Genomic DNA, 13960 nt, shown 5'->3' with positions numbered 1-13960 from the left:
CGCCTACTTGTATTTTCAGCTCAAATAGGTTTGAATGTTACTTAGATGGACCAGCGGCCCCTATTTCCTTTGGCATTCTGGGAATTCATAGCTCTAGGCAGTAGGGCTGAACTAGCATGAAGTTCTTATAGATTAAGTACTCAAAAACAAGATTTACGGCCATCAGAAAAATAAATAGGAAAAACAGATCAATTCAATGTAAGGATTCCATGGACAAATCCATGAAAGAGGTCAGTGCTCCTTAGATGAGAAGAAAGAGGTGGTGTTTTTACTGCTGTGTTCTCTTATTTTATTGTCACTAAATAACAATAACAATAAATGTTAAGCTCTTTACGTAACTACACCACTAAACACTAGCTCAGTGTTCCTCTCCTCCAAGCATAAAACACAGCTGAATTTTATAGGGAATCCTTTGACCCTTTGGGAACACGAAAAATACATTCAAAGACATGGGATGCTGCCAAAGAGTTTATGTTTATTAGACCTGTAAGCTCCTAAGCAATATTTGTATTGTAAAAATGTCTCTAATCTGCTGCACGAGAAGCATAGAGAGCAAGCAATCTTTAACCCAGTCCTAGAAGAGGGTCAGACTGTAAATATTGAGTCAAATATCAATACCTGTACTCTGAATATCATTTTAACTAAATGAGAGTCTACTATTTCATACAGGAGAAAAGCTTTTACACAGCACTAGGGAAACCACAGGGTCAGAGCAGCTGAATGTATGTGGCAGAATCTATGCTTTTTCACAAGGCATAACTCCAAAACCTTTGCTCTGCATGAGTAACTGTTGTGTTTGTGAATCAGGACTCTCGTGTTCAAAAAGCCACCACAATGAAGGGAAAAAATTAAAAAAAAGGAGGCTTCTTTTTTAGCTCAGTTTGCATTCTGTGCACACTGCAGCCAGTTCCTCAGGCAGGTTGGCAGGATGTGGGAAATAGAATCATAAATCCCTCAGGCAGAGGGAAGAATGGAACTTGGGTTTCCCAGTCCCCAGGTGCTGTAACTGCTGCCATGCACCCTGTCTGGCTTCAGGGCTGCCAGGAGGGGCTGGCACAGAGGTGACAAAGCCCAGTAGGAAGCCCAGGGCTGTGAGACCCAAGCAGAAAGCTGGTCAAACATGGAACCTGAAGTCTGGAATTAGGTGAAGCTTTTGACCTTGCTGCTGTCATTTGCTAATGTAGGCAGTCTCCTGAGCAGGGTTGCTGTGCTGCACAGAGCCAGTTCAGAGGTAATAAATGCTCCCTGGGTTTTGTGAAGGAGCCATAGGTCATGGCTCAGCTCCTATACAATTTATCCAGTAAGCTCAGTGGCACCCAGTGTCAAATAACCTCTTTGAAAAATCTGGCCTAAGCATTTAGATACGTGTAGTTCAAAAGGTGAGAGATGGATATGGGTAATCAGGTGACAAACTGGAACCACTGTTTGATTGCGTTTGTAACCATTAGCATACTCAAGTATTTATCACTGCTTTAGGCTTTGCATGTAATACCATGCAGTCACCTGGAGTCCAATCAGCATTGATTAGATTAGTTCACAACTCGTTTGATTCCTCCCTCACAGAATCACAGAATTATAGGGGTTGGAAGGGACCTCTAGAGATCATCGAGTCCAACCCCCCTGCCAAAGCAGGCTCCCTACACCACGTCGCACAGGTAGGCGTCCAGGCGGGTCTTGAATATCTCCAGAGAAGGAGACTCCACCACCTCCCTGGGCAGCCTGTTCCAGTGCTCCGTCACCCTCACCGTAAAGAAGTTCTTGCGCACATTCGTGCGGAACTTCCTATGCTGGAGTTTCAGCCCATTGCCCCTAGTCCTGTCCCCACGCACTACTGAAAAGAGACCAGCCTCGCCACTATAGCTCCCACACCTCAGGTATTTATAAACCTGGATCAAGTCCCCTCTCAGCCTTCTTTTCTCAAGGCTAAACAGACACAGTTCCCTAAGTCTCTCCTCGTAGGGGAGATGGTCCAGGCCCTTCACCATCTTTGTGGCCCTCCGCTGGACTCTTTCCAAGAGATCCCTGTCTTTTTTGTACTGGGGAGCCCAGAACTGGACACAGTATTCCAGATGAGGCCTCACCAGGGCAGAGTAGAGGGGGAGGATCACCTCCCTTGACCTGCTGGCTACGCTCTTTTTAATGCACCCCAGAATGCCATTGGCCTTTTTGGCTACAAGGGCACACTGCTGGCTCATGGCCAACCTGTCGTCCACCAGGACGCCCAGGTCCCTCTCAGCAGAGCTCCTCTCCAGCAGGTCTTCCCCCAACCTGTACTGGTGTATGCAATTATTTCTACCAAGATGCAAGACTCTACACTTGCTTATGTTAAACCTCATCCGGTTTCTTACTGCCCAGCTCTCCAGCCTGTCCAGGTCTCTCTGAATGGCCGCACAGCCTTCAGGCGTGTCAGCCAATCCTCCCAGCTTCGTGTCATCAGCAAACTTGCTGAGGGTGGCCACTATCCCCTCATCAAGGTCGTTGATGAAGATGTTGAACAAGACTGGACCCAGCACAGACCCCTGGGGGACACCACTAGTCACAGGCCTCCAGCCAGACACCGCACCGCCAACGACAACCCTCTGCACTCTGCCAGTCAGCCAATTCTCGATCCACTTCACCGTCCACTCATCTATCCCATACTTCCTCAGCTTTGTTATAAGGATGTCATGGGGGACCGTATCAAAAGCCTTACTGAAATCAAGGTAGACTACATCTACCGCTCTCCCCCCGTCCACCCAGCTAGTGACATCTTCATAAAAGGCCACCAGGTTGGTCGAGCACGACCTCCCCTTGGTGAACCCATGCTGAGTACTCCTGATAACCTCCTTTTCTCCCAGTTGTCTGGAGATGGCATCCAGCACAAGCTGTTCCATCACCTTCCCTGGGACAGAGGTGAGGCTGACTGGCCTATAATTACCCGGGTCATCCTTCTTGCCCTTTTTGAAGACTGGGGTGACATTGGCCATCCTCCAGTCTTCAGGCACCTCCCCAGTTCTCCAAGACCTTTGAAAAATTACAGAGAGCGGCTTAGCAATAACCTCCGCCAGCTCTCTCAGCACCCGCGGGTGCACCCCATCAGGTCCCATGGATTTATGGACATTAATGTTTCCTAAGCACTCACGGACCACCTCTTCCCTGACTAAAGGGAAATCTCCCATTCCCCAGATTCTCTCATCAACCACCGGGGACTGGGATTCCTGGGGGAGAGCCCTTTCACTAAAGACAGAGGCAAAGAAGGCGTTCAGTATTTCCGCCTTCTCAGCATCCCCCGTCACCAGAACACCCCCCTCACTTAGTATGGGGCCCACATTCTCCCTAGCCTTCCTTTTGCTGTTAATGTACTTAAAAAACCCTTTTTTATTATCCTTTATCTCCTTAGCTAGATTCAGCTCCAGGTGGGCTTTAGCCTTCCTGGTCGCATCTCGGCAGTCCCTGACTACATTCTTATATTGTTCCCAAGTGGCCAGACCCTTTTTCCACATATCGTGTACTTTCTTCTTTCTGCGGAGCTTGCACATGAGTTCCTTACTCATCCACGCAGGTCTCCTGGCACCTTTTCCTGACTTCTTAGTTGCAGGGACGCACTGATCCTGAGCCTGGAAGAGGAGCCGTTTGAATGCTAGCCAGCTCTCACAGGCCCCCTTGCCTTCTAGCACCCTGGCCCACGGGATGGCCCCAAGTAAGTCCCGGAGGAGATCAAAGTTGGCTCTCCTGAAGTCCAGGGTAGCAATCCTACTTTTTGTTTTGCTTCCTCCGCTCAGGATCTCGAACTCCACCATCTCATGGTCGCTACAACCCAAGTTACCCCCGACTTTTACTTCCTTAACGAGTCCTTCCTTGTTGGTAAGAATAAGGTCCAGCAGCACCCCGCCCCGCGTCGGTACCTCGACCATCTGCATTAGAAAGTTATCTTCAATACACTGCAAGAATTGTCTGGACCGCGCATGCTTGGCCATATTGGTCGTCCAGCAAATATCTGGATAATTGAAATCCCCCAAAAGTACCAACGCCCGGGAGCGTGATGCTACTTCCAGTTGGCTACGGAAGGCCTCATCAACCTCCTCTTCCTGATCAGGAGGCCTGTAGTACACACCCACTACAGTGTCCCCCTTACCAGCCTGGCCCTTGATTCTCACCCACAAGCTCTCGACTGCTACATCACTCTCCCCCAGGTGGAGTTCAATACATTCTAGCTGCTCTCTCACATAAAGAGCAACTCCACCACCCCGCCTTGCTAGCCGATCTTTCCTAAAAAGGACATAGCCCTCCATGACAACATTCCAGTCATGCGAGCTGTCCCACCACGTCTCTGTGATCGCAATGAGATCATAGCCATGCGATCGCACACAAAACTCCAATTCTTCCTGTTTATTCCCCATGCTTCGCGCATTAGTATACAGGCACTTGAGAGAAGGAGCATCTCCCCACCTCTCTCCATGCCTTTGAACCCCTTTGTCAGCACCCAACACGCTCTGCTTTAAGCCTTGAACTGCCGCCTCAGACCCAGCGGCCCTCATTTTGTCCCCTTCCCCCTTCGTACCTAGTTTAAACACCTGTCAATTAGTCCTGACAGTTCCTCGGCTAGAACCCTCCTACCCCTTGGAGACAGGCCGCTTCCATCTGCAGCTGTCATGTCAGGAGCCGAGTAAATTCTCCCATGATCAAAAAACCCAAAACTCCTATGTCGGCACCAACTCCTTATCCATTTGTTTAAGAGGTGGGTTTTTAGGCCCAACTCAGTATCCCTCCCTGTCACTGAAGGTACAGATGTAATAACCACTTGTACACCTGTACTGTCAACTACCCTCCCCAGTCTCCTGAAGTCATCTTTTATGACCTTCAGGCTTTTCCTACTGACTTCCTCACTGCCAGCCTGAATTATCAGCAGGGGATAGTAGTCAGTAGGCCGGATCAGATTGGGAAGTCTCCCAGCAATGTCCCTGACTCGCGCCCCAGGGAGGCAGCACACTTCTCTGTGTGTAGGGTCAGGCCGGCATATAGGGCCTTCTGTTCCTTGCAGAAGGGAGTCACCTATGACAACTACCCTTCTATCCTTCCTCGTGGAGGAAGTCTTGAGGCGTGGGTGTGACCGCTTACCCCGAGGCTCCCTCACAGATGGGCCTGCCTCAACATCCACGCTCACCTCTTCCACGGGTTCCAGGGCCTCAAACCTATTTTGCAGAGGCACCTGGGGAACCGAGCATGGTCGTGGGCGGGGATACCCAGCACGCCTAGCTGGTATTTGTTTCCACCCATCCTTTTCTCTCAAACTATTTTGGTCCGATCGGCTACTGTAGGACAGAGGCTCCACCGACAGTCCCTCCATGCAGTAGATAATGTGGTTTGGTCATTTTGAATTGGAAGTGTTTGTAGTTTTAATTATGCTTAGGACCACCATGCACAATTGAGTGAAGCCTTACAAAAGAAAGGAAAGCTGTATTTATTACAAGTCTTTGCCAGTATTTTATTAATTGCTGCAAGTCCAAAATCATCTATCTCCTCAACAGAGAGTTTCAAATCCACATTGCAATACTGCTGTATAAGGGGGGGGCAGGGGAGGGAGGGGAGGGGATAATAAGGAACAACACAGGAAAATAGTAAATTGATTCCTATCCAGACAAGAATCACTACTTTCTCATACCACACCCACAGCTATTTGTTATGACTGCTGTCTAGAAAGACAGCATTTGCATGTATTCATCACCTGCAATAAATGCAAATGAAGGAGTAAATCCATAATCCTCAATTTTTCAATGAATCAGTGGTGAGCTCACCTCCTGACCCCGTGCGTCATCCCTTGGCAGAGGGCATTCAAAACTACAAGCCTTAGTGCCACCAGGACCCTGCCACTGAACACAGTGAGCATTACAGCGTTCCTGGGATCGCCAGTTAAATAAACAGTGAATGTGAAGTTAGCAGCAGCAGAACGCAAAGAAACAGTAGTGCCATAAAGCAACAGATGAAGAACTGACAGAGTTTGATCCTGTGGCTTATTTTCAGGTAATAAGGAAAAAGCTTATCTCAGCTTGGTGCCTTAAAGTTTCCCATATGCCAGTATGCTTTCCCACCAACACCCTGCAAGCCTCTCATGCCTTGCCCTGCAGCAACCTTTAATTATATGTTTCATTTGACAACACCAATCACCCCACATGACTGTGAGGTCCAACTGTTGAGGCATTAGGCTGATAGCTATTACTGATCTTTGCTTTCAACTAATCAAAGAATCGTTATCAAAGGCTTCTGTGCTCCACAAGGAACCATGGCAAGTGCCTCCGTTCTCGTAACAAAATATTGCACAATCCCAGGGATTGTGATCTCTGAGGATCCAGAGACTGTTGAGTAAAAGCACATGGAGATCTAACATAGCATAAACTCGGAGCAAACACAAGTTACATTTTGCCATCTAGGAGACACAAAAAGAAGGCAGAAATAAAGGGGATTCATCACGACCAAGAAGGAACACGCCCTTCATCTCTTCACTTATGCAGCCTTGTCTTGTATGTAGAAATGTTTTGTATTACAGAAGAAGAAACATCAAACCATGTTGAACTGCTGGCCCTCTACACACCTCCATGTATACGTGCATTTTCCTGCTCCTCTAAAATCCCCCTTGCTCACAGTAAGAAGAAAGGGGCTCTTAAATGAAAAATAGGGCCTCTCATGTTCAGTGTTTCAGCAAAATCTGCAGAATGCCCACGAGAATAAAAAAGATTGCAGCCATACAGTCAAAGTAAAAGCTTTGACAGTTCTCTCTAAGGCAAAGGCATCAAAGATAGAACATGTTAATTCAGCAGTAACTGCATCTCATGCTCATCACTTCCACGTGCTGTGAGTGGATAGACTGCTAGGCATCCAGAGCTGTACAGAAGGAAATGCATATCAGGATTCTGATTTACTTCCCTATCTGTACAAACAGAACTGGACAAACAGGCAAGTATGGCAGATCTTTTTTTGTAAACAGAGACAAGAGGAATGTCTGAACTTACCTGGGTAATGACAACAGGATTCTCATTCACGGTGGGATCCTTCAGCAAAAGCTGGGCAAAAGTTTCCGTGCCCTCACCTCCTAAGCCACTAGCAAATGCTGTCATGGCAGGTAAGACAGCATCAGGTAGGTCCAGCCATTTCACCAAGGCCTCAATGAATTCTGTCCTGAAGGAGCTGTAAGGCAACAGAGGCAGGTGAGGCCCTGTAACAGAGTATTTTTGTTAGCCTTAAGTGGTCCCTGCTTCCTTGGGATGTGCCAACATATGCTCAAGTCTTTCTTTTATCTTTTAAACCCATTCCATCCCATTTGCAACACTGACTCTGACACCAGTTTGCTGTGAGCTGCTCCAAAAGCCACCTCCCTGTGTTCATTCCCTGTGCCCACACTTAGTACCTTTGCTCTTTTTCAGGGAACAGGTACGCCAAGGATATCCCACAGAGCGCTGCATAAGTGAATCTTTCTGGTTCACCCAGCTGCTGGCTCAGCAGCACACACGATTCCTTTCCTCCTGATTGTTCAGCCCTACTGTGCTGTTTTGAAGCCGAACTTTTCCACCTCTCTTCTGTAGCCATTTTTTACCTGCAAGTTCGAAGAAGAAAAAAGCAGAAGGGAAAAAATAACAAGTGGAAACCAGGAATCGAGGAGATAAATTGCCTTTGCTTTTTTCACTGCCACACTTGCTGGTCTGTAGCAAGGTAGGTCTGTCAAAGCCTAACTTGTGTATCTCATTGCAACATGATGCTGTGACCAGAGACAATAGGAGGCTTTCTGTTCACCAGTTCTTAGTTCTTTTGCACAAAATCAACAATACTTCTCAAAAGAAGCCATCCACTTCTAGATGCAAAGAGACTGGGCTCCATTCAGGCATATTATTCACATGTTTACTGCAAAAAGAGATGGAAGAATAAAAGCTCTGCACCTGGCATGGGGACCGGTATGGCTGCCTGGGAAATAAGTTGCTCTTTTCATCCCCAACCCAAATTGTTCCTCTTGTTCTTTTTGCTGACAGTGTTAAGAAAGTTGAGTCCAGCTGCAGCCTCTGATTAGGACTGTTAATGGAACTACTTGTTTCCCAAGGCCATTGCTATGTTTTGTTTATTAGTATAATCTTATCTATACAACCTACCACTGCATGTCACTAAACATAACAAGCCCACACCACACGGAACTTAGGCTGGGCCAAAATATTATTTCCAAAGTGCCCAAATGCAAGCACCTTGTGATCACACGCCTCCAAATGAACTGCTCCAAAGGGCTCCTGGGAGCCTCACTGAGTATACAGGGAGTTTGGGCTGATAATCCAAGCAGCTAGCAGAGAGGACAGAAATCGGGCAGAGGTGACAGCAACACATTTCACAACCAAACATTGGTAAGTCTGCTCCAAAGCTCACTTACATGACCTGTAAAGTTCTACTGACTACATCGAGACTCAATCCATTTCCAAAGGGCACACCACAAACCATTTTGTGCTTGCTGTTTGAATGCTCCTTTTCCTCTGGACCCTGGTGATAGGAACTGGAGACAACCTGCTGTAACAGCATCAACCAAACACTCCATCTCAGAAGATACAGACACCAATTACAGGGTAGTTTAGAATTCCAGAAGAAAGAAGTGCAGCAGAGGAGCAGCTCTTTATAGAGACTGTTTTATCTCCGTGCTATCTGTCATGATGTTCCAGGTAAGCTGTCTGTCTTGCTATCCCACCCAGAGATATATTTGAGGCTATTCATATTTCTCAAGGCTGTGTAACTGCTGGTGTATAAACCAATGCACGTTCATCAATGGAAGGCTGGGAGCTGCTGCAACTCACATGCCTGTCCCCAGGAGAGCTCAGCCTCCCCACAGTGTGCATCCCCAGTCGCTGCCTATGGCCTGAGCATGCAGGTCTAAGGCACCTCAGCACGTTTCCATGGAAACATCACATTCCAGCAACACGGGAGCACAAAGTCCTCAGGAATAAATAAACTGTGTTACTTCTGTTCCAGTCAAGAGAAAGGGGAGGGCCAGGTGATGCTCCCACAGAGCATCCAGAGCCTGACTCAACCCAACTGCATGGAAATGATGGGACACAAGAAGTTTGTGCAAAATAACCTGGCATGTCCACTCACCTCTGAGCATAGATGTGTGAACTCATTATGGGAAGCAACATTGGAAATGCAGTGATTTGTGATGCTGAGTGTTTAGAAGGGCACCTTTGCTCGGCCCTTCTCTGCCACCTCTTCAGTCTCTGAGCAGTACACAGATACTGATTTCTTCAAAAATATCTAAGGAAAATGGGGGAAAAAAAAAGGATAAAATCGGCTGGTGGCGCTGAATTCAGGGCTCTACAACCTGAGCAACATATAGCACTGCTATTATCTGAAATGTCACTTGATTTCTCTCTTTTTTTCACCATTTGCAGCGCTTGTTTCTCACACAAAACACTTTTGTTTCCTTGAGACGCGGTTCTTAAAACAATTCTATTGAGAAAAGAGAGATCCCAAAAGGACCCGGAGCTGTGGAGAGGAACACGAACAGCGAAGGGAAACGCTCAGCGGGAAAACGCAGACCTCGGATATAGCATCCACCACACACCCCTGAAGCAACAGCCTGAAGCGAGGGGTCCGCCCGCCCTGTCCCACCTCTTAACCCGGTCCCGGCCCATCTCGCCGCCCGGTTCCGACCTGTTGCCGGCCCGGAACGTTGCGTTCCCTTCCGCCGCCTCTTCCCGCCTCTTCCGCCCGTCCTTTCTCTGCATGTGGCCCTTACGCAGTTTCCGTATAGACAGCGCCAAGCGGCCCTGTGCTCTCCTTTACGCCGGTAGCGTAGCTTACGAAGGGCGGGAAGGAAGAGCGCTGCGCTGAGGTGGTGTCTCACCTGAGGTGATGGCGGGCGCCCACATGAGGCGATGGCTTCTTACCTGCGCTTACCTGGGGCTGGGGAGGCAGCATCAAGGTCAGTTGTACTTTAAACCAGTCTCTAAGACTCAAGTTGGAGTGTTAGAAAGCGGGCATTCTTTAATAGATGCGTTAGATGCTTTGGGGGTCATCCTCCTATAATGCATAGCTTACACAGCGGATCTTCAGCTTATATACATTACTCGTGTTACGTATGGGAGCTTCCCAGGTGTATGTATGTTATGTATGCAGTAAGCAATTCCAAGCAGGACCTCCTGTTTCCCTGGTACAGACACTCAGCAGAACTTCCTTATCTCTTTGGTCCGGAGATACAGCCCTATCTGTTACCTAAACAAACTGCAGGATGATCCATCAGCAAACACCAGCATCCATAACCCAGAGTTATGGGTGCAATCAGCTTGGCAGGCTCTGCTCAGCCCTGTAGAAATCCTAGGGTTGTGCTAAGGCTGCGGAGTTAATTCAGCCCCCTGAGCCTAAGGCTGTTGCATTGGTTTCATGGGTTTTGGTCAATATTTTTGCTCTAATGGTGGAGCAGAGCAAGGACAGCTCGGCCCATTTCTCACCATGAACTATTTCTCTGCTACCATATGTCATTTAATCACTATGTGAAATCAGGTCCCACCTAACAACTGTAAGCAAGGCAGGGTGATTTGGAACTGCAGCTTGATTGCCACTCAGATTGGTATGAGAGAGAACTGCATGCAAACAAATCATGTTTTAGAATACAATACAGTTGAACTGCTGAGCACAGGTTTGTAATGTGCTGGTATAGAGCTGCAGGATGACCATTTTGAGGGAGAACATTCCTTTATAGCACTTCTCTGTGTGTGTATGTGTCCTATGAGCATCAGTGCAGGATCAGTATCTCTTGACTGGAGATAACAAAATGATCCTGGGTGTGACCTGTACACCTTTCTAGAGTGGGTGTTGTTTGGTGCCAGTCTCACTTGGTCTCTTCCCAAGTATCTTCTCTTGGGCCAAACTGCCCTTTAGTTTTTAATTGGGGTATGTTATGGCTGCAGTCCATGTCATCTTTGTCATCTTATCTTCAGGACGGCGTGTTCTACCCTTCCTATCTTCTCAATTGAATGAGATCAGTGTTCTGTGCAATTGGTGCGCGCTTTTCCTTTAACCCTTCTAGCTTATTCCTTTGTATTCATGCACATCACACTGAGGCTCACGTTAGCATTCATTACAAGCATTTATAATGCCAGCCATCCACTGCTGGTGGTGGAGAGGGCTTGACAGTAACTCATAGAATGCTTTCTCAGCTGTAGTTCCTGTCAATGAGGGAGCTGTCAAATGTTTTGATGTTAATTGGCACGCAGAACTGAAACACAGAAGTCAAAAAGCAAGTAGCATTATTATTAAGCTTTAATGGACATATTCCGCATATTAAAATAAAAACATCAGGTTTGGCATAGCATGACAATTTATTTTTATCTCTACAAGGAGAACTGTGGACATCTCCAAGGGCAATGGCACACTTAATGGAAAGAGAGCAAAAGGAAAGGTGGTACAGGAAGCCAGATAGAGGAGTGCAGCTGAGTGGAACCATTTCTGTGCTATATATTGCAGGGAGCCTGGAATATCGTGAGCTTTTCAGAGCCTCGCCCTTTGTAAATTGTAGACTCAAAGTGTTGATTTTGCCTCTTCCTCTCTAGTTCTGCATTCAACAACCAACACTGCCTTCTCCCAGCCCCACCTTCCCACCCCTGACAACAACCTTTTGGTCCATGATACAGATTAAGGTGATAAACTGGGTTAAAATTGCCCCCTTCCATTGAGGCTAGTTGTCCAGTCCCAGATTATCAGGCTAATTCCCCATATTATCACAAGAAAAGGTGTGGGTATGTTAAAAGAGCAGGAAAACACAGCACTGGGGGCAGATGTTCAGCGTCAAATGTTTCAGATAATGTTCTGCAGCAGTAATCCAGAGATGACACCAACAAGAACAAAAAGACCAAAGCAAAACAAAGTAATTATTAATCTGGGATAAAAGCTGTGAGGAAGGCTCTCAATTTTCCCTTACGAATGTCAGCATACAAATGCTTTTTTCTATGTTTTCAGTAATAAAATTAAAACAGCACTCTGCAGAGCCGTTCAGCCTTAGGGGTATGTCAGACGCTTTGAATTTATGATGTGTTTGCTCTCAAAGTCCAGTAACTGACTCGTGCTTCTGACATTGAGCTGTGCAAGGGGAACCAGTCATTATCTCCAGGCATCTCACCTTGTTTCAGGCAATAGCAGCAATGTGGGTCTCCTTGTGGCACGACCTGAGTGAGCTTCCATTGCAGCTCCAATAAAATTTAGGAGTGCAGCAAAGCACCATAGACATGACCAACCCCAAAGTCAGCATGATACAAATGACCCATTTAATCATCCCAGAGTATATAAACGGGAGGATGAGGATGGTGAGAATCACCAAAAGCAGCAGGAGCAGCACAAGTCTCTGCACAGCCAGTCTGTTATCTGCTGGGACAGTTTGTTCTCTGTTTAAAATGTCCTGGCTGCTCTGAGCCCAGCTGCTGCTATCCAGCCCTATGCCAGAGACGTGTACCTCAGGACATGAGTCAGGGTGTTCCAAGAGGTCCATGATCTCTTCTTTATTTGGGAGCGTGCGGATAAGTCCTCCTGACACAAACGTGTTTTTTCTGCACAGTGGGCAGGTGATTATCCAGGTGTTCTCTTCTTTCCTGAGGATAAGCTTGAGGCAGACTGCACAGAAAGCATGCTGACAGCTCAGGAGCTTTGGGAGCCGGTAAATGTTGTACTTGTTGAAGCAGACCAGGCAGTCCATGTCTGCAAGAGATGATGTGGGTGAAGGCTGGTCGTTCCTTTCAGAACCGCATACCTCGGGAGAGCTTGGATTTGTTACCATAGCAAGAGATGCTGAGTTCAGACCGTCCCCTTCTGAAAACGCTGCTTTCAAGGCATCAGGACTGACTAGCTCAGTGCCTGGAGACCTCTCCATTTCTTTGCAGTGTCCCTCAGTGAATGCCAATCTCTCCACATCAGCAGCATTATCTGCACGGGGTCCTGCTCCGCTCATTCCTGCAGCCCCTGCAGTGGGAGCAGGACTGACCTTCTCAGCTTGAGGTACTCCAGAAGCTCCCCATTTGTTCTCGCTGCTTAGCTTGTCCGTGGATTTCTCCATGGAGATAAACCTCAGTGCAGTTTGTCTTCCCTTAGCCGTAGGATTTCCCAAGTTTCTGTCTCCTTTTACGTGTTCCTTTATTCCTGTTGTATGCATGATCGAGTGACAGTTGGTTTTAAGTGTGTTGTGCTCTCACAATGTGATGTTTTTATGAGCTGCTGAGTTAATAATTAGCTCCGTGGCCAAGACGTTTTACAATGGCTGCTATCACTGAGCAATTCCCATCCAGGAGATCCCATGGTGTAATGAGACTGCAGCTTTGTTCACCGGGACAGCCAGACTGAGAGACTGACACTACTATTATTAATCAATTAGTACTTAATTTGTTAAGGGTGATTTCTTTGGGTTCTAAGCAGAACCTGGCTGGACAGTGACAGCCAAAGGAACTGTCTGATTGGTGTACTGAATGCAGTGCTTTGATTAAGGAGTGAGGGACAAAAAGGCAGGAAGACTGCCCTGCTTCTTTCTTTCTAAGCAGCACTTAGGGACGTGGCTTAGTGGCACGGTTGGGGATGGACTGAATGATCTCCGTGGTCTTTTCCAACCTCCTGTGACTCTATGAGTGTTCAGTGTCTGATTGTTATCAACTCTTTCTTATAGGAGCACCTCTATGGTTTGAAGTGCTAACTGAAGCACCACTTGAGATCCCTGAGGTTCTCAGAGCCCACGAGAGAGATGTGTTGGCAGGACTCCTATTGGCATTCACAGGACAGCCCCGTGCTCTCAGGAATGCTCTGGTAGGTGGCGCTCAGCTCTTCTGAACAACGAGGGGTAAAATACAGATGGTTTTCTCACTAAGAATCCCACGGAAGGAAGGAAGGTAGAAAAGGAAACGTCATTGATCCCAGAGGGCTAGGCTAGGTTAGAAGTACCAGCAGGAGACACACAGCACTGAGCCTGCGGCCCCAAATGCACCCG

The 13960-nt window shown here is 47.4% G+C and overlaps 2 protein-coding genes across 3 annotated transcripts in view; both read right to left on the bottom strand.

Moving 5' to 3' along the window:
- Positions 1–9788, bottom strand: part of TMCO4 (transmembrane and coiled-coil domains 4) — a 37638-nt gene extending 27850 nt beyond the window's left edge. The window contains exons 1-4 of one of the 2 annotated variants that reach the window (XM_072354130.1): positions 9652–9788; positions 9097–9252; positions 7382–7567; positions 6987–7161 (exon numbers count right to left, since the gene is read on the bottom strand). In XM_072354130.1, the coding sequence (XP_072210231.1) occupies positions 6987–7161; positions 7382–7560 (354 nt within the window). In that variant the 5' untranslated portion in view covers positions 7561–7567; positions 9097–9252; positions 9652–9788. Of the gene's footprint in view, positions 1–6986; positions 7162–7381; positions 7568–9096; positions 9253–9609 lie in introns of both variants that reach the window. The other variant, XM_072354129.1, reaches the window with a different exon arrangement.
- Positions 9789–12121: 2333 nt separating this feature from the next.
- On the bottom strand, positions 12122–13042 carry RNF186 (ring finger protein 186). The gene has a single exon (XM_072354355.1). The coding sequence runs from the start codon at positions 13040–13042 to the stop codon at positions 12122–12124; it is 921 nt and encodes a 306-aa protein (XP_072210456.1).
- Positions 13043–13960: the final 918 nt, after the last annotated feature.

Source organism: Excalfactoria chinensis, chromosome 20 (assembly GCF_039878825.1).
Source record: "Excalfactoria chinensis isolate bCotChi1 chromosome 20, bCotChi1.hap2, whole genome shotgun sequence".
NCBI lineage: Eukaryota > Metazoa > Chordata > Aves > Galliformes > Phasianidae > Excalfactoria > Excalfactoria chinensis.
Note: the sequence above shows the minus strand (reverse complement) of the source record. Positions and strands in the feature narration are given on the sequence as shown.

Coding starts and splice junctions, on each gene's coding strand:
- RNF186 (XM_072354355.1), bottom strand. CDS start 13,042: ATGGAGAAATCCACGGACAAGCTAAGCAGCGAGAACAAATGGGGAGCT.